We start from the raw sequence: 19,482 nt of genomic DNA on the forward strand, positions 1-19,482 counted from the left end.
AAAGCAGAGTCTAGATATTTTAAGAAAACAGTAACTCAAGCTAGAATACGGTACTGCCTTTGGTTGCTCTAAGTAAGCTCTTCTTGAATGAGCCTTCTGCTGTCACTCCTTCCTTCTTTGATTACTACCTCTTGCAGCCTCAGCCATGAAGGCCCTTGTAGCATAAGAGAAACTGACAAGGACTGCATGGCAGAGATACTTTCTGTATGTAGCGCCCATCTCTGAGAGGTTGGCATGGTGGAGGGTCATTGTAGTGCAGGTCTGCTTCCAGTTCATGGTTAGAAATCTTGTATCACTCCAACTTAGTGATTCTCTCACCCACTCCCGACTGCGGCCTCTGTAGTGCATGTTTATATTTGTAATTATTCTTTAACTTGCTTGTTTGTTGTTGGTCTGCCTTACTAAGCTTCATACATCTCTCTGGAGAACACCGTGTGGCCGTGCCAGCATGCTATCTGTTCTGTCACATGAGACAGGGCTGAATTAGAGAGTCACTACACGAAAGCAAATCGTTTTCTCTCCACCAGTACATTAGTCATTTCCCACGCTCTTTTTACTAAAGACATTTTCCACTGATCTTACCACAGACTTCAGTTTTTGTTGTGCTTCTTGGCCCTCTTGGATGTTAGCTTGTGTAACTCTTTTTTTATTTGTTGCAATGCACTCCTCAGCCCCTGCACCCCCCGAATGGGTTCAGCCCTCCATTGCTTAGCCCAGCATTCAGTGGGTACTGTCAAAACCTGCTCAAGTGACTATAACAAAATACCTTAAGCTGAATGATTTATGAAAAATAGGAAGAAAATTTGCTCACCATTCTGGAGGTTTGGAAGTCTGCAATCAAGACAGCAGCTGACCCAGGGTCTGGTGACAGCTTCTTCTCCCTCTTGCCTCCTCCTCATTTTATTTACATTTTATTAGTATTGTTTAATTATCACACAAAATCATAGATTTGATTAGGACATTTTTTACGTGTGCTTTGTGCTCATTGATCTCTTCCCCTTCCCTTTCTCCATTCCCCGTTCCTCTCCTGTCATCCTTTCTCACAATAGAGCATCTTTTGCTTTCATGTCATATGTATTCTATTATCCTCTTGACCTTCCCTCTTTGACAGTTCCTCACTTGGCAGAAGAGGTGAGCATGCTCCCTCGTGCCTCCTTTATCCAGACACAAAGCCCCTATATGGCAGCCAAACCCTCATAACCTAAGCTCATAACTTAAATCTCCTCAAAATCCCTCCTTGTAATACCACTTCCTTGGGGGTGAGTTTCAACATAGGAGTTGGAAGAGGACACAGGCACTGTAGTGGATATGGCTCAACTTGTGATGGGGACATGTAGGTGTTTAGAGAAGAGCAGTCCTGAACACCAGTGAGACAACACAGGAAGAGATGTACTAGAATGTGAGTGGGTATGTGTGGATGACCAGCCAGGAGACCACTGCAGGCTCAGGTTAGCAGGCACCAGCTCCTTTTGTGGATCAGGCTGTGCTCCCTTTGGGATATCCTTCCTCCAACCTTCCACCTGAGAAAATCCTCCTCTTCTCCAGCGCCCTGTGAACTCTCTCCTTCAGAATAGTGGGCTCCCGTTTCTGGTCACAGCAGATCTCCTAGTTGGAGCCTCCATTCTAATCTTTTATCTCTTTCAAAGTCACCTTGAATGGACTGAAAGCCCAAATATATGCTAAGTTTATCCTTGCCAATATGAAACAGACACAGCATAATGTCAGGTGATGGATGGCTTGAACTTTAGAGGAGACTCTAGAAGCACTCACTGTTGACTTTCTCATCTTCCAAATGCATGGTTGTCTAATTCCTCACTAGCTTCTTTAAACACCATGAAGCATGGATTTTCAGTCTACTTTTACAGGGGAGAAGGTGTGTGTGTGTCCAGAGTATATTCTGGGTTCATTTTTCATAGTCAATCCATTTAAGGACATATTATAAGGTGGCTATTCCCTTCCAAAGGTGGGGAAACTGAGAGCCCCCAGGGATGAACCTGGTGGCCAAAAATCACAGTTTTGCAAAGCTGAGGTGTCAAGTAGTCCTGCTGGATTCTGAAGCTCCTGTTTATTCTGCAGCATCCCAGCATCCCTTGCCTGTAGCAGGAAGCCACTACAGAGATGCCATGGCATTCACTTTTCCTACTCAGAATGAGACATTATTGTTTACTTTCTCAGGAAGTCAGATTAAAATCAATGTAACTAGCCTTATTAACTTTCTTAAATGCTGGAGTAGGGGCAGGGCTCTCAGGTGCTAGAACCTTTCCTGGGAGCACCAAAGCAAACATAAAAATCTAGTTTGCCTGTTTTTGTTTTTTTTCCTTTCTTCTTCTCCTTCTCTTCCTCCTTCTTCTTTCTCCTCCTTCTTCTCCTCTTCTCCTCTTTTCCCCCACCTCCTGCTCCTTCTCTTTGATTTTTTTTCCCCAACACCTCTCCAGAGTTTAAAATTCAAACCTATAAATGAAGAGCTGATGGGGAAGGGATAATTAACTAAGGTTCATGCATGGGCTATACTTACCCATCTCTCTTTTGTCTATAGGTGGCTGTTCTTTTGATGAGCACTACAGCAACTGTGGATATAGTGTGGCTCTGGGGACCAATGGGTTTACCTGGGAGCAGATTAACACATGGGAGAAGCCAATGCTGGACCCAGCTGTGCCCACAGGTATGTGACCCATCATGTTTGGGGCTGACATGGAGGTGGCTGGCTTTTGCAGTGGCTCACAACAGGGAGGACCTTTTTATGGACTGAAGTGAGAGAATAGTAGGTTAATATATAGGTAATGAGTTGCCCATCTTTAGGCGTTTTTAGACAAGGCTAACTGAGTTCTTTAGAATGGAGTGATAGTCATATGTCATCAGGATCCAGACACCTTTGGGGTTATTTTTACTTGGAGATTTTAAAGTTCTGTCTATGCAGAGGGTATCACTGAGGTTTGATGTGGGGTCTGATGGTAATGACATTTTAGAAAGATGAATTTACTCCTTTTCTCTATGACACATAAGCATGGGTTGTACACATACATCTTGGAATTTCCATTGTTAAGTTATTACTACTTTGGTGAGTGTCCTAACATTCAGAATCCCAAGTTTATTTACCCAATGTAAATTCTCAATGGATGCCTACATGAGGCAGACCTGTGAGAGATGAACCTGCTGGGTTTTAGGGGATGTATTTGGAGAAGGTATACTCTTCATTCACACTTTCCCCTTCTGTGACTACTCACTCTCTGGAATGATTCAGAAGCCAGCAGCTATCCTTGTCTCCCCTGTTCCTGTATGGTAGCCTCTTCATCCTAATGTCTCCCCAGCTCTGGCTATTGTAGGTTTGCCTGGTTCCTTTGACCAGACTCTCATTTTCTGCTGCAGACTACCTTTCTTCTGGGAACCTGGGGACCTTTGTTCTGGTTCTTTGAGTTATTCTTTTGAGTTCACTCCACACAGAAGCCAAAGAGATTCTACTGGAATATAGGACTGTCTGTTCCCCTTCGCCCCTTTCTCCCTCTCCAGTTTCTGTCTTGAGGACTTTGAGGTCACCTGCTGCTCTGAGAAGACAGAGGCCCACTGTCCCCTCAAGACCCTGACAGATTATCTCCACCTTCACCACTTCTCCTTCCCCTGTGCTTGCTTCATATTGGCTCTTATCAGTTGCCAGAAAATTCTGGCTCCCCTGCCTGAGGAACTCACACACAGCAGTCCCAGGGAACGCTTCCTTCTCCTATGCCCTGCTGTCACTACTCTCCCATTCAGTCTGGGGTGGCTCTTGGTAAAGACCCCTCTATATGTAGCACATTTCTCCCCCACACACATTGTGGCTAAGGTTCCTTATCATCACATGAGAGATCCATGTGATTTGGGACCAAAGCAGCCTTGTTCACAGCTTCATCTTCAGCACCTGTGGGATGTAGTGTGACATACAGAGCATCCATGGTACAATGTGCAGGAAGGGTTCGTGGATGGGGTTACTTACTGAAGAGGTTAGTAATAAAGGCATGGACGACAATTTAAAGGCCCATGGCACTCTGCTTCCTGATCACATGTTTATCCTGATCACATTCCCTTCCCATTTTACAGATAAAAAAACAAGGTTCTGGGCAGCAACCTGGTACTATTGCTGCCTCCTCCTCCCCTCCCACTTCTCCTCCCTAAGGCATGATCATTATTTCTAATCTTAATTTTCTCAGCCCCTTATTATAGCAGAGTGTCATTTTGTAAATATTGGATCATGCTAATACAATCTTCTGAGCATTCCTAATAGAGGCATTTGATAGTGATCGCTGGAATGAGTCTGTCAGGAGGCGCCTGTGGATCTCAGCAGCTCCATGTGCTGTTCAGGCTGAGAGGCATGGAAGTGAATTTGGATTAGGAGAGAAACTGTTCCCACAGACAGCAGTTGAAATCTTACTCATGTTCTGTAGTCCAGTAGCTTTCATCTCTTCTGAAATCTAGCTTGAGTCTGTTTATTCAGATGTTCCTCACTGTTTATTGATCCCCTCTGTGCGACAAGCTCTGTGTCATACTTGGCCTGGGTGAATTGGATCATGTCATTTTGGAGCTTAATCTCTTTAGTGGCTTGGCCTTTAAGAAGACCATGATTCACACACTCTGAGACCTATCCAGTCCTGGGCCATCTAGTGTCTTTTTCAAATACCATTCCTTACCTCTCAGTGCTCCAGATACCCTAACTGTTCTGATGATTGGACATGTCATTATTCTTTTCTGGCAAAGGACCTTTGAACATGCTTCTTCTGCTCACTGGAATGACTTTCTCTAACCTTTATCATTTTCTTCAAGTCTCAGCTCATGCAACTTCCCATAGAAATCTTTCCTCATGGCAGAGCTGAAGGAGGTATCTAATTGTAACCTCCAGTTCTTTGCTTTCAAAGCACTTGTTATAGACCCAATGTTAGCATTGCAACAGTTGTAAGAAAACATCTAAGAGAAACAAAGGAAGAAACACTTATTAGGGTTCAGACCAAGGTGAGGTGGAGCCATGGCTTTGGACCTGAGGCAGGTCCAGCAGAACACCATGCCAGTGCAGCGAGGGTGTGAGACAGAGGATCCCTTCCCACATGGAGTCCAGGAAGCAAGGGACAGAGAGAGGAAGTCATGTCTTCAGTGATGTTTATCCCCTAGCTTGGCTCAGTTTCCTCAGTGCCCCCTATTTTCTAGTAGTCCATTCAATTGTTAATCTATCAATAAATGAATCCATTGGTTAGAACCCTCATGATTCAGTTACTTCACCAAATTCTCACTTCTGAATGTTGCAGTGGGAACCAAGCCTTCACACACAGGCCTTCTAGAGATATTTGAGATCCAAACCACAATACAAATGACAGACTAACTTATTCCAGTCTTGTGCCAGAGCTGAGCAATATTGGCACCTGGATGTTCCTGACTCAGTTTTCTTACATCTTACTGGAAAATCCTTGTGAGAGCTCCCTGGAGATGGCTAGGTGTGTGTGAATCATCAGCCTAGGCAGGCCTCAGGCAGTGTTAGCTGCTTCTAGACTATTTTCTGGTCCTCGAACTTTCTGGAAATATGAAAGTAAGAACACCTGAGATCGTGTACCTCCCTTAAGCCCACTGATACCCAATGCTACTTCACAAGGGAGAGACATCTAGCAGCTGATCTGGCATGAGTCAGACAAGGCCAGAGAAGCTTCTCACTTCCCAGGATGCACGGCTACCTGAGAAAGCCTGTAGTTCAGCTCCCTGAATCCAGTACTGTTCCCCATCACACTCTTCCTTGTCTTCTCCATGGTGAAGTCCTTGGGCCAGCATTCCAGGCTTCAGACCCATTTTCCATGCCTCATGGCTATGGTTCTATCACAGAGAAGTAGAATTAGGGGTGCAACACCCACAAACCCTCTCTAGGTCTCTGTCTTATCTAACTGGTAGCTGCCCCAGACACTTACCCTTGGTGTGGACTGAAGGTTTCCATACAGTGGTCCTGAGGTTCATCCAGAGGGCATCCTTCAGGGAGAGACATAACAATGCAGGTGCTGGGTGCTGTGTGTATGTGTATGCGCACACATGTACATGCAAGTGTGCTAGTACATTGGTATGGAATGTGTACATATGCCTGGGTGTGCATCTGAAGGTTAGCCTTGAGTATCTTCCTCAGTTGCTCTCCACTTTGGTTTGTTTTTAGAGAGGATCTCTTTTCTTTACCTGGCCAGCAAGCCTCAGGCATCTCCCTTTTTCCACCCAGTGCCGAGATTTCACATGCATACTAATACACTCAGCTTCTTTATGTGGGTTCTAGAGCTCCATCTCAAGACCTCATGCTTACATGGAAAGTGGTTTACTCATGGAGCTACATCTACATGCCCATAGGTATCATTTTGAAAGGTTAGAGTATGAGGTGGTAAGGTCTGGGTGGTTCCTAGTCATGTTTACAGGACATTATTTAGTTGTCAAGAATGAAGTGGGGCTGATTCTCAGGTTACGCTTCCATGTTTACAAGAAATTCTGTATTTCTCATCTTTATATCATCTTGACTTTGATTCTGATCCCACAGGGAGTTGAGATCTTAAATTTTAGTCATTTGTTCTGTGACTGTCTTGAGACTTATGCTGGTCATTATGATTTCCTCAGGAAGTCTTCTGCTACATCCCCTTAATCCTTTTGTGGTGGTTTGAATATGTATGGCTTCCATAGACTCATATGTTTGAATGCTTGTTGATAGAAAGTGGCACTATTAGGAGGTGTGGTCTTGTTGGGAGTAGGTGTGAGCTTGTTGTAGGAAGTGTGTCACTGTGGGGGAAGACTTTGAGGTCTCAAATGCTCAAAGTACACACAGTGTGGCAAACAGTCTCCTTCTGCCTGTGGATCAAGATGCAGAACTCTCAGCTCCTTCTCCAGCACCACATCTGCCTGCATGCCACCATGTTTCCCTCCACAATGACAATGGACTAAGCCTCTGAAATTGTAAGATAGCCTTAATTGATCAAATGCTTTTCTTTATAAGAATTACTGTGGTCATGGTGTCTCTTCACAGCAATAGAAATCCTAACTAAGTCACCTTTCACAATCCTGCTTCTTTCTGAGGTTTGGAGCCCTTTTCTGGGTCTAGCTGGCTCTGGTACCCACTCAACATCCTGTCTTTGGCCTGTCCCTTCTTAAGTACTTCTGCAAAAGGGTGGCCCAGCAAGTTCTTCTCTGAACCCTTCCAGAATGGGAAACTTCCTCCCTCCCCTGCTTAACTCCTCCCAAATGCAGCCTTCTTGTCCCAGCCTTTCTATAGCCCATGGTCAACTCTCTACAGCCTTGACTTTAAGTAGCTTCTCTCTAGACCACACACATCCAGGGAGAACAGAGAAATACAAAGCTTAGTAGTTGCCTGAATGGAATGTTAGAAAGGACGGGAGCTGGGGATAATCCAGGAAGAGCATGGGACACCCAGCAACAGGCCCACTTCTACCCACCAGTCACCTGTCGGGGTAGATACAGCTTTCACAATGGCTCTTGGCTCTCCTTTATGCCTTTGACCTCCCAGGCCACCTATCTTCACCTTTCTCTAACTGCTAATATTTATGGAGGACTGTCATCAGCTATAGACTGATTTGTGCCTCCTCAGAGGGCATGTAGAAGTTCTAAATGCTAGTGAATACTTGTGGTTTGATCTCATTTGGAAATGATTTGGAGTTCTTCCATGATTTCATTAAGATGAGGCCATGCTGGTTATATTGGGTGTCAATCTAATATTACTGAGAGGAGGTCTTAAGGTTTCTATTGCTGTGAGAAAACACCATAACCAAAAGTAACTTGCAGAAGAGAGGGTTTCCTTTATCTTACAACTCTCAGGTCACAGTTCCTCACTGAGGGAAGTCAGAGGAACTCAGGGCAAGAAGCCAGAGTCAGGAACTGAAGCAGAAGCTGTGGGGAATCCTGCTTAGTGACTTGCTTCTCATGGCTTGTTCAGCTTGCTTTATTATAGACCATCTAGTGCTACCTAAAGGGTATAATGGGCTGGGCCTTCCCACATCAATCAGTGGGAAAATTTACCAGAAGTTTGCCTATTGGTTAATCTCATAGAGGCATTTTCTCAATTGTGTTTCCCTACTTTAAGATACATGTCAGTTTGTGTCAAGCTGACAAAACCCAACCAGTACATTGGGGCAGAGACACACAGATCCCAAGAGGTCACATGAGGACAAAGGCAGAAATTGGAATGATGCATCTATTAACCAAGGAAGGTCAATGGTTATATTGGTCAGTGGAAGGCAGGGGCTAGACACAGTAGCAAAAGCTTCTTTTTCCTGGAGCCTTTAGTGGGAACATGGTTCAGCCAACAATTTGATTTTCAACTTTGGCCTTCAGACCTGGGAGAGAATAGGTCTCTCTTTGTCTTCAGTTACCAGTTTGTAGTAATTTGTTATAATCCCTAAGAAAGCTAAAGCCTAGTCAATCCTACATCAGTGCCCTGCTCCTCCCCCTGCCCAGGGCACCTTTTTCACACAGGAACTTACTGGAGGGCACTGGAAAGACTAGAAGCTATTTGATCTAATTTTCAACTCCCCCGGAGTTCAAAGGTATTGTCACCTTCTCATTTCAGAATGTACTGGGTCCCAGAGAATCAAGTAACTGGTTCAAGATCATGTGAGCTCCATGGCAGAGGAGGCAGGCCTGGAATCCTGAACAATGAAATATAAATTGTGTGTGTGTTTCTGTCATCAACTGAGTATCTTTTTCAATGATTTCTATTTGCAGTGTGATTTATGATGGTAAAAACAATGCATATTCATGCAGAGGACTATGCACAATCGACATAGCTACAGAGAACAAAGTGGAAGTCATGCATGCATACAAATACACATAAATATGTTTCTTCATAGGCTTTTTCAAAAGCATTTTCCCATGTCATTAAATATTTCTCAAATCATGTTTTTTAAAAGCTTCAGGGTTTTCCATTCCAATGAATGTTCCACAATTTATTTAACAACTCTGTCTCATTGCATATTTAAGTTCCTTGTATTTACTTCTAAACCACATTGCAGCCACTATTTGTGTGCATACACCAGTGTGTTCATCTCCAGTAGGACTTACCAAATTTGCTTTTAGTGGTATATATTTCTCTATTCCCTTATGTACCCCCAAACCAGAATGGTTGTGCGTTATTTTTGACATTTGGGGAAAGAACACCATCCACATGTCAAAAATGGTTAGGAAAATGCTTTTCAAATTCTAAAGCAGGAAAGGAATTGGGATCTGATGGTTTGCTCAGAGTAATGGAGTAGCTCATGGCTTGATTGCTAGATGGATGGAGACAACTTTCCATTGTGTTTCAGATGGAATTAAATATGTCAAGATGGACATCACCTATGGGGTTGATTGGATGGATGGAAAGCTTGTTCATGGTCTGTGTACTAAGCTACCTTTTGTTATATTGCAGGCAAGGTCAACACTGTACTTGTATCTGTCACCACAGTGCTAGCACTTAATATGTAATTATAAAATTAATTGTGTGTAATTGGGCATGTATGTGTGTGTGCATGCATGTGTGTGTATGTGTGGTTGTGTATATATGTGTATGCACATATGAATGTGTGTACCTGCCTGTGTGTGTGTGTGTGTGTGTGTGTGTGTGTGTGCATTTATGAGTTTGCTTGTGTGCACATGTGTATGTATATGTATATGTGGAGGCCAGGGGACATGGAGTACCTTTCTTTCTTGATTGCTGTTCTCTTCTTTATTTGCTGAGTCAGAGTCTCTTGCTGAGTCCAGAGCTCACCAGTTTGGCTAGTCTAGTCCTCCAGGATGCCTGGGAATTACCCCTTCCTCACTTCTCATGTGTGAGCATCAGGACCACAGGTTGCTGCTATGCCTGTTGTTATATGGGTATTGGGGATCCAGACTCCAGTCCTTGTGCTAGTGCAGCAAGTACTTCATCCACCGAGTCATCTCTCTCTTTGGCAGTTTCACTTTGTGTGTGTGTGTGTTTGTGTGTGTGTGTGTGTGTGTGTGTGTGTGTGTGTGTGTGTGTTTGAACATTTTCCAGAGTTGGCTTTCTTCTGCTGCTGTGGGTTCTGGGAATTGAACTCAGATTTTCAGGTTTGTACAGCAAACTTTAACTCATTAAGCCCTACCACTGGCCTAAGCGTTCTCATGGTATAACTCTGACATGCACCATAAAGGCCAGCTTCTTCTACCTTTTCAGCTTCTTCCTCATTTTCTTCCGTGTCTGGTTTCAGAAGACCATCTTGCTTGATAATTTTAGGAATCTCCTATTGAAATGAAACTTGGTAATTTATATAGCTAGACAATCAAGCACCAAATAGCAGTCTGAGGTGGCTGCTCAGGTAACCCAGATGTAGCCACTTGGACTCTGCTGCCATGGATTTTTCATCTAGGAGTTCTCGGACAGCATCCAGAGATTATGAGTTGGAGTGTCATGGAATAGTGGTAGTACCTGACCACAGTGTTGGAACTAAAAGATGTTGGTGAACATTTGCTTACTGGCCAGCCAGAACTGTTTCATAGCCTGCTTTTTAAAGGTTGCTGTGGTTCTCTAAGTTTAACAGCATTCTTACAGAAAATTTCTAGTTTTGACAGATAGTCATAGCTGACTTTTCTTGTTAGCCACAAACCTACATGTTACACCATTATGTCTTTGTCCTACTTACTGAGACATTTGGCTAGTGCATACATCATGACTGTCTTTTCCTATCAGAGCCCACCTCTTCTAGGAGGCCTGCCTGGACTCTGCACAGCACATTTCTCCACTGTGCCTCTGTTGTTGAGTCTACCACTATATGTTGCCTCTGATTCTCTGCTAGGGCTGAGAGCTTCTTCAAGACCTGGACTGAAGTTCATGTTTCCTGCATGGAGCACAGGGTGGTCCACATAGGGACACATAGGGACTGGTGGGTTATTAGTGGAATCAAGGGGAAGTTTTCAGCTCTGATGTTTTCATAGTCTCAGCAGCCCTGTGGCCTTCATGGCTTGAATACTTTTTGCTGGATGAGGTTGTACTGAGGAGAATGAACTGGTTCAAGGAAAAGGTCATTTAGAACTTGTTTTTTTGTTGTTGTTCCTTGGATCCTTGCACTAGGTAAAAGAATTTTGGGAATACCCTCTTCCTCCATGCTGAAGTGAGGCAAGCACTCACAATGTTGGGGACTGGAAGTTGGGGGGAGGGGGTCTCTGGGAGAAGCTTTGTGCTTCTTAAACTCACTTACTGTTCCTTTCAAATTATTAATGCTGAAATGCCCCAGACACATGGTCTTTATGTGTTCTTAATATATCACTACTGATGGGTTCAAAACTACACCTTTCTAGATTTCCACTCAGTTTCTCTTCCATTTTCTTCCCTCATTAATGATAAAATCTTGTATGTTAATTCTTAAAAAAATTACTAGTTTGTACATATATTCTTTATTGTTCTTGTCTCGGTTCACCCAAATATCACTATTAACAGATTGGCAAGTGTTGAAAGAGAAAGGAGAAAAGGGAGAAGAGGAGGAGGAAAAGGAAAAGAGGCTACTAAATGGTAGAAGATGAAGAGAAGACAGGGAGCAAGATGTATAGTAATTATACACATGTAGATTCATACATATTGAATAGATTATAGTAATTGTCCTGGCCACAGGAGAGTGGTATTTATATAGTAGTTATCTTGCCGCAGGGTGCTACACTAAGCAGATTAAGGACATTCACCAATGTAATGCCTAAAATATTCTTCTTAAGTACATATTATTATCTACATATCAGAAATGAGGAGAGTCAGGCACAGACAGCTTAAATGGTTCATCCAGAGTCACCAGGCACGTGTTTGAGAGAGGATTCATCTTCAGGATGTCTAGGTGGGCCCAGCCTCTGCTTCATAAGGATACAGATTCTGATTATTTCTGCAGTCCCCTGGCTGGTCTGCCATCCCTCTCATCTCCCACCACTGTGTTCAGATCCAGGTTTTTACCTCCCAAGATGGCCTGCTGTCCTATTGGGCAGATATACCATGTATACTCTATAATCTATCTATCTATCTATCTATCTATCTATCTATCTATCTATCTATCTCTCTATCTATCTATCTATCTATGTGCTAGGGTACTAGTTAAATAAACCTAGTACCCAAGAAATGGCAACAGAGGAGCAATGCATAAAGGTGCCAGGTTTCCCACACACTCCAATAGAAGACAGAGCCATAGTCTCAGAAAGCTCTCAGAAAAATGCTTACAGAGCATCTCATCCTATGAGATGGTCTCTCACGTACCTGGGACTATAAAATTAATTGGGAAAACCACATTAGCCTGTGATGACCCCAATCAGTGCTAGTTTGGGATGTTTATAGGGATCACAGAACTGGTAGAAAAAATGGGCAGGCAATTGAATGCAGGTTTAGTAATTATAGCAGCGGATATGATTGTATAATAATGACGGTTGGCTGTTGTTATAAACAGGAGTCCTAAGGACGGCTTCAAACAGCAAGAAAGCAACTTGCAGTGGTCAGAAAGCGCATCTGCTAGATAAACAGGGCAACACATCTGTTCTAACACATGTGTGGATGACTATTTTAATATTTGGGTTTCTAGTGACACCATACCCAGATTCCAGATGTTTCACATGCTCAGCAGTATATGGGATAGTTTTGATCTTAAGTTTCCCCCACAGGTCATATGTTCAAGGCCTGGTTCTCAGCATGGACTTAATGGAAGTTGATGAAACCTTCAATAGGGAAATGCTAGGAAGAGGTCTTAGGGTGTTGGGGGCCTGTCCTTGAGGGGGATAGTGGAATTTCAGCCATCATCTCTCCCTCTTCCTTTTACCTCCTCCTGCTTTTCTTCTCTACCTATTCCTCTTTTTCCTCCTCCTTCTCTTCCTCTTCCATCTCTTCCTCTTGTCTTCCTTTTCCACCTCCTCATCTCTTCTGCCTTTCTTTTTAGCTTTCTGGGAAACACAAGGTTTTCCCTCTTTATGTGCTCCCTGACAGATGTGCTGCCTCATTGTAGGCCCAGAAGCAACAGGAACAATTTATTATATATGGTGAAACCTTCAAAACTCTGACCTCAAATACATCTGTCCTCTGTATAAGCTCATTCATCTCAGGTGTTTGTTAAAGCAGCAGAGAGTTAACTGATACAGTGTAATGAGAATTAAAAGTGATGTGTATGTGTCATTGGGATATTCAAGTGGTGGACACTGGTGTCTAGTGTACACATGGACAGTTTGAATAAAGAATTTAATAACCAGGACTGTGCAGATGGCTCAGCAGTTAAGATCATTGGCTACTATTTCAGAGGACCTGAGTTCCATGGCCAGCACCCACTTGTAACTCCAGTTCCAGGGGACCTGACACCCTCTTCTGGCATCTTTGGGCACCAGGTACACGGTATACAGACATACATGTACACAGAATACCCATTCCCATGAAATAAAATAATAAAAAGTTTAAATGAATATTATAAATGTTGAGACTGCAGCAACCACAATTCTCTCCCTAAATATGTATACTATTTGTTGAACGATCTAAGGTGTTTGTGTGTGTTTAGTATTTAATATCTCAACAACATGGTGAGCTGAATATTACTACTCTTATTTTACAGAAGAGAGGATGTTAACTATTGCACTGAAATATCTGAAATAGAGGAACTGGGATTTGAGTCTCTGTATTCTGACTCTGGATATTTTGCATTGCGATCAGTTTTTCCACCAATGAGTAACTTTATGTGTTTTGTTATGGTTGTTTTGAGATGAAATACCCCCATGTAGCTCAGGCTGGCCTTTTGTTCAGAATTCTGCCTCAGCTTACTGAGTGTTGGGATTACAGGTGGGCACAATTATGCCTCATTTCAATTATGTTTTTAATATTTATAATTAAATACCAAGTTTTGTAGATGAATTTCTAAATAGTCTTATTAAATAAAAAATGTGGAGCCAAATATAGGGGTGGAAGCCTTAGAGGAAGATCAAGGAAATAGGGAAAGCCACAGTTAACCTTACCTCACCAACTCGGCAGCTTCTGTGGAGTTGACTAAGTCTGTCAAGGTGGAAATGTGGCATGATGAGCTAACTTTTGCCCAGTACCAGCATCATGGAAGCAGCCATGTCCCAGAAGCTCCCTGAACAGGAGAAGGGAGAGACGAGCTTCCCTGAGCTCCTCAATCTCCTGCCGCTTTGACCATCTATTCTCAGGTCAGCCTGAAGGCAGCCATGGCTGAGCATCCTAGCTGAGAAGTCCTGGTGACTTCTGCCCTGTGTTAGGTGTTCTTATAGACTGTTCATTTGACAGGACTGCAGCTCTAGGGCCAGGATCCTCTTGAGTGAGCACTTCCTTTCTGAGTGTATGCACTGTCTTTCCTAATAAGGAGACAGGTTTTCTTAAGCTTTGGATGTGACACTGATTTGAATCATCATTGTACGTACTGAGAGATTTGGTAAGAAAAGAAAATTGTTTAGTACAAATAGAGTAGTTTCTTTGGATTTAGGGAAAATAAGATGGCTGAGACATCTCTATAAAATAGACCAACAACCTGGAAAGTCTAATAGTCAATTGTCACCTCATTTGAGGCTGCCCTAGACCTGTACATGGAATCTGGTAACCCAAATCCTTGAAATATGGCTGGTCCTAATACATCTAAAATATACACCTGTTTCAAAGGTTTCATCATCAAAAGAGGACATAAAACATTTTATTTGGTGATTTTCATGTTGATTATGTGTTCATATAATTTTAGATATTTGGAGTTTGGTAAAAATATTAAAATTGATTATAAACATTTTTAGCCTTTTAGATATGGCCACTGAAATATTTAAAATTCTATAAGTGGTTCTTATTATGTTTATCTTGGCCAGTCCTGCCATGAATTGTCAGAAATTATTGTGCTAGCTGTCCTTCTGCCTACAGGGATGTTTCTCTTTGATGATAGTAACAGTTGGAATGTATTGAGCACTTACTATATGCCAGGCTCTTTAAATGTGTCCTCTGCATAGATTATAGAAATCCCATGTTGCTTAGTGAGTCTTGTCACCTTTTCACAGATGGAGAAATTGAGGTACAGAGAGATTAAACATCTTGTCCTTAGTCACAGAAGGAGCAAAGGGCATACAGGACTGGAACCAAAGCCTAGTTCAGTGGCTTCTGATGCCTTCCAAGGCTCTTGCTTTCTGCACAAGGCCCTAAGATTTCTGTTCCTGCTTTGCTGTGCCTACTCACTCTCCAGCTCTCAGTTTCCCTACCAAGACATGGTCTGGCTATCTCTCAGAACCTTTTATTCGTTTTCTGTGTGTGTGTGTGTGTGTGTGTGTGTGTGTGTGTGTGTGTGTGTGCGCGCGCGCGCGCATGTGCATGCATGTCCATGCACATTTATATATATGCTGCAGACCTTTCATTTAGCCTTGATAGTTTGTGGAAGAGACAAGGAAATGTCTGTGGTATCTGCCATGCTCTACAGATCTCTAGAGCCAGTAAGCAGCTTATTCTGTACTTCCTACTACTGTCTCTGTATAAATAGCTCTGGATTTTGTCCTAGCTATGCCATTAATCTACTCTGCAACTTTTGGACATGCATCACTCCTCTCTGTGCCTTATTTACCATTTTGAATAAAAACAGAAGCCAAGTTCTTCTGGTTGATTTGTAACTGAGGCATGAAGGGAATGGGGTATCTTAAGTGCAGGACTTCAGTGATTCCTGTGTAAAATAAAACATTGTAAAAAATCCTGCAGCCCTCACCCATCCATCCATCTGTCGTCCATCGGTCAGGCAGGACAGGTGTCTCTGATTCTCTGACAGGAGAGTTTGTCTTCATGAGTGTGTGGAGACCAAGTACCTTAGAGACAATCTGTCCCTGAAAATTGAGGATTGCACATTAAGATGAATCCCACAGAGGGGGCATAAGGTACTTACTATGTTCCCAGGCATCCATTGAGTTACAAGACTCTACTGTGTGCTGCAGGAAAGACAGAGGCCATCTGCAGAATTTGTTTTCCCATGACAGTACTCATTGACATCGATACATTTCATTACAATGATAGAAATTATCCCAGTTTTTGGTGTTGGTGAAAGGTATCTATAACGCTAGTACCTAGGAGGCAGAGGTAGAAGGACTGAGAATTTGAGCCAGTTTGGTCTGTATTGTGAGTTCAAGCCCAGCGTGGGCATGTAGAAAGGGCTCATCTAATAAAAACATTACCCTATTTTTTCTGAAACTATTTTGACACCACTCAGTGGTAGCTTTTGGTTGGAGAAGCAACTGTGCTTTCAACTTCCCTCAGATTTGCCAATATCTTTTAAAAATTATGTCCTTCCCTAAGTTTTGAGTTTCTCATTAAGAAATCTATGTTATACTCTTTCAGAATTCAAAGCACTCTTTGTCACCAGTAAAACAACTTATAAATCTTGGGACAAGCCGGTGTATGCTGTGCCCTTTAAGAGTCTTGGAGGTTTCTAAGATTAAGGAAGACTTTGGGCACTAAGAATTCTCTAAAGCCAGAACTGCTTGTGCAAGGGAGCCTGTAGTTGGAATTTTCTCCAGTCCCTCTCAGACCTGCAGCCACTCAGACTCAAATAAACACACAGACACATATATTATTTAAACTATTTGGCCTAATGGCTCAGGCCTCTTGCTATCTAGTTCTTATATCTTAAATTAACCCATTTCTAGTAATCTATAAGTTGCCATGTGGCTTACCAGTACTTTTACATATTGCTTCCTCTGTGTCTGGCTGACGACTCCTGACTTAGCCTTCCTGTTCCCAGAATTCTCTTCTCTGCTTGTCCTGCCTATACTTCCTGCCTGGCTACTGGCCAATCAGCATTTTATTTATCAACCAATCAGAGCAACACATTCACAGCATCCCCAGCAGAAGCTGTTAAAATCACCAGTTTGGAATTAGGTAAGAAAATGGAAGGTACCATAGGTATTTCTGTCTGGAATGGGATTTGTAGAAGGTATTGGATAGCTTAAATACTTTTGAAACCATCATATATGTGGTCAGTGGTCTTCCACAAGAAGTGTGGACTATGCAATAGGGAAGGGCAATTTCTTCAACAAATGGTATTGACTAAATGGACTTCCACATGAAGAAGAAGACTATTGAACCCTTATCTTATGCTATACACACATTTACTAAAAGTACATTAGAGACCTACCTATAAAAGATTGGGTTATCAGACTTTAAGAATAAATGAGAGGAAGCTCCATGACTTGGGTTAGTAGATCTTTTGATAGGACATCAAAAGCATAAGAGCTGTTAGCAAAAATAGTCACATGGAGCTACACCAAACTGCAAAGTTTGTGTGTGTCTGTGTGTGTGTGTGTGTGTGTGTGTGTGTGTGTGTGTGTGTGTGAAAGACAGAGAGAGAGAGAGAGAGAGAGAGAGAGAGAGAGAGAGAGAGAGAACAACAGTGGACAAGAAACTTACAGAATGGAAGAAAATGTTTTCAAACCACATCTGATAAGGGATTAATACTGGAAAATATGGTCACTAGTTACAAATCAACAACATAACAAAACATTGATTAAAAATGAGCAAAGACCTTGAGCAGACAGTTCTTTACAATTAGCAACAAGCATATGAAAAGACTTTCAATATCACCAATAATTAGATAAATTTAAATCCAAATGACAACAAAGCATTACCATACATTTGTTTAGATGACCCATAAAATGAAAATCAAGACAATTGAAAGTAGCAAAGGCTAGGGGCATGGATTTGGAGGAGTCATAACCATTGTGCTATAGGTGGGAATGTAAAATGGCACAGCCACTGGGGAAAATAAGAAAATGCAAAGAGAGCCGCACATGATCTAGCAATCCCATTCTTAGCTTAAGGAAACATAAGCAGGAGCTTGAAAGGTAGGTTTGCATCCATGTCCCTTTTAGTACCTTTTGTAATAGCTAAGAGGCAGGACCAGTTGAAACACCCACCAGCAGCAGAATGGATAAAGAAGGGATGGCTTCTTTTCTGTCACTCAAACAGAAATTTTGTTGATTAAATTCATTATTTGATAATTTCATACATGTATCTAGTGCATTCTTTTCACTCTGACACCTCCCCCATCCTCTTTTACCCTCCTCTCACCCATGATTTTCCCCACTCTTCTGTACAAGTTCCTTTCCCTCATTTATGAATTTTGTTTTGTTTTGTGTCCCTCTGACTTTTAACCAGAACAGTTCATGAACAGATGTGATGTATATGCAAGGGAATATTACTCAGCCTTCAAAAGGAAGGGGATTCTGACTGCACGGGTGAACTGTGAGGCCACTATGCTTAAGAAAATACATTCATAAAATGACAACCCCAATGACTTCATTTTCAGGAGCACATTACTGTGGCCATACAACTGGAGGAGGAAACATTTGCTGAGGTTCCTCTGTCAACTCTAGAAGTACTACTGCCCTTTGGACCATGGGTGTGGTGGCATTTGGGTGCTTGATTGACTGAACCTGGAAATAATACTTCCTTAAGAAGGTCTTTGCTAGGGGAGTGCTCCAGGGACACTCCACTTTTAAAGGAACCATGTTCCAATGAGTTTATAGATTTGTACTTTGGAGGCTGTAATTAGTGGGGTCTCACTAATTCCTGAAATTAGGTCAAATTACCCTTTCTATAACCCAGATGCAGATCACTTGCTTCTTTTTTAGTGGCCCTAATTTCTTTCATATCCATGGCCTCTCTGGCCACAGTGTTAGATGGACCCATCTGGCTATACACCATGCTCTTTTACATCTTTATGGCCCACAGTTTTATCTCATTTCTCTCTGAAAACCTGGCTAAGAGTACACAACAATAAACATGTCATACTATGTTGTGCTGTGTAGAAATTTCCTCTGACAATCCACTAGGTCATTAGATTTGAGTTCAATCTTATTCAGATTTTTCAGACATAGGCAAATTGCAGACTTTTTTGGTGTTTGTGCCAGATTTTAACCCGAATGGACTCTAGTCCATTTCCCAGTGGTGTACTTTCTCCCTTCTGTAATCTCGTGACCACCATCTTTATTACCTGTAATTCTGCTGGCATTCTGGTCTCATGCACTCACAGCAGAACCTCCTGTTGAGCTCCACTTCACACTCTAGAGCTTTCTAAGCCCTTATCTCCAACCTTTCCCAAATTATACAGCAGTTCTAAAGACACAAACACCAAAACCATATGGCCATGTTTGGTTGCTCATTTCCCTGATACAAATTTTCTGTATTAGTTAATTTTCTTTTATGTCACTGGGACAAAAATCCAACCAAAACAATTTAAGGGAGGCAGGGTTTATTTTGATTGACAGTTTCCCAGGGTTCAATTCATTGTGACAGTGAAGGTATGACAGAACAATGGCCTTATGGTGGTGGGAACATGTGGCGAAAGCTGTTCACATCCAGGAAGCAGATAGCAAGACAAGAAGTGGGGACTGCACATAGCTTTCAAAGGCATGCTCCAGTGACTTACTTCTGCTAGTGAGGTCCCACTTTCTAAAAGGTTCTGCAGATTTCCAAATAGCACCACTACTTGGGGAATGAGCATTGAAGACACTCGCCTATGTGTTTTT

At 42.4% G+C, this 19,482-nt stretch overlaps 1 protein-coding gene across 13 annotated transcripts in view; it reads left to right on the forward strand.

Moving 5' to 3' along the window:
• Positions 1-19,482, forward strand: part of Ptprt (protein tyrosine phosphatase receptor type T) — a 1,144,051-nt gene that overhangs the window by 307,502 nt on the left and 817,067 nt on the right. For all 13 annotated transcript variants that reach the window (XM_036185148.1, XM_036185155.1, XM_036185146.1 and 10 more), the window contains exon 2: positions 2,537-2,662. In XM_036185148.1, the coding sequence (XP_036041041.1) occupies positions 2,537-2,662 (126 nt within the window). The remainder of the gene's footprint in view (positions 1-2,536; positions 2,663-19,482) is intronic.

Source organism: Onychomys torridus, chromosome 4, assembly GCF_903995425.1.
Source record: "Onychomys torridus chromosome 4, mOncTor1.1, whole genome shotgun sequence".
Lineage (NCBI taxonomy): Eukaryota > Metazoa > Chordata > Mammalia > Rodentia > Cricetidae > Onychomys > Onychomys torridus.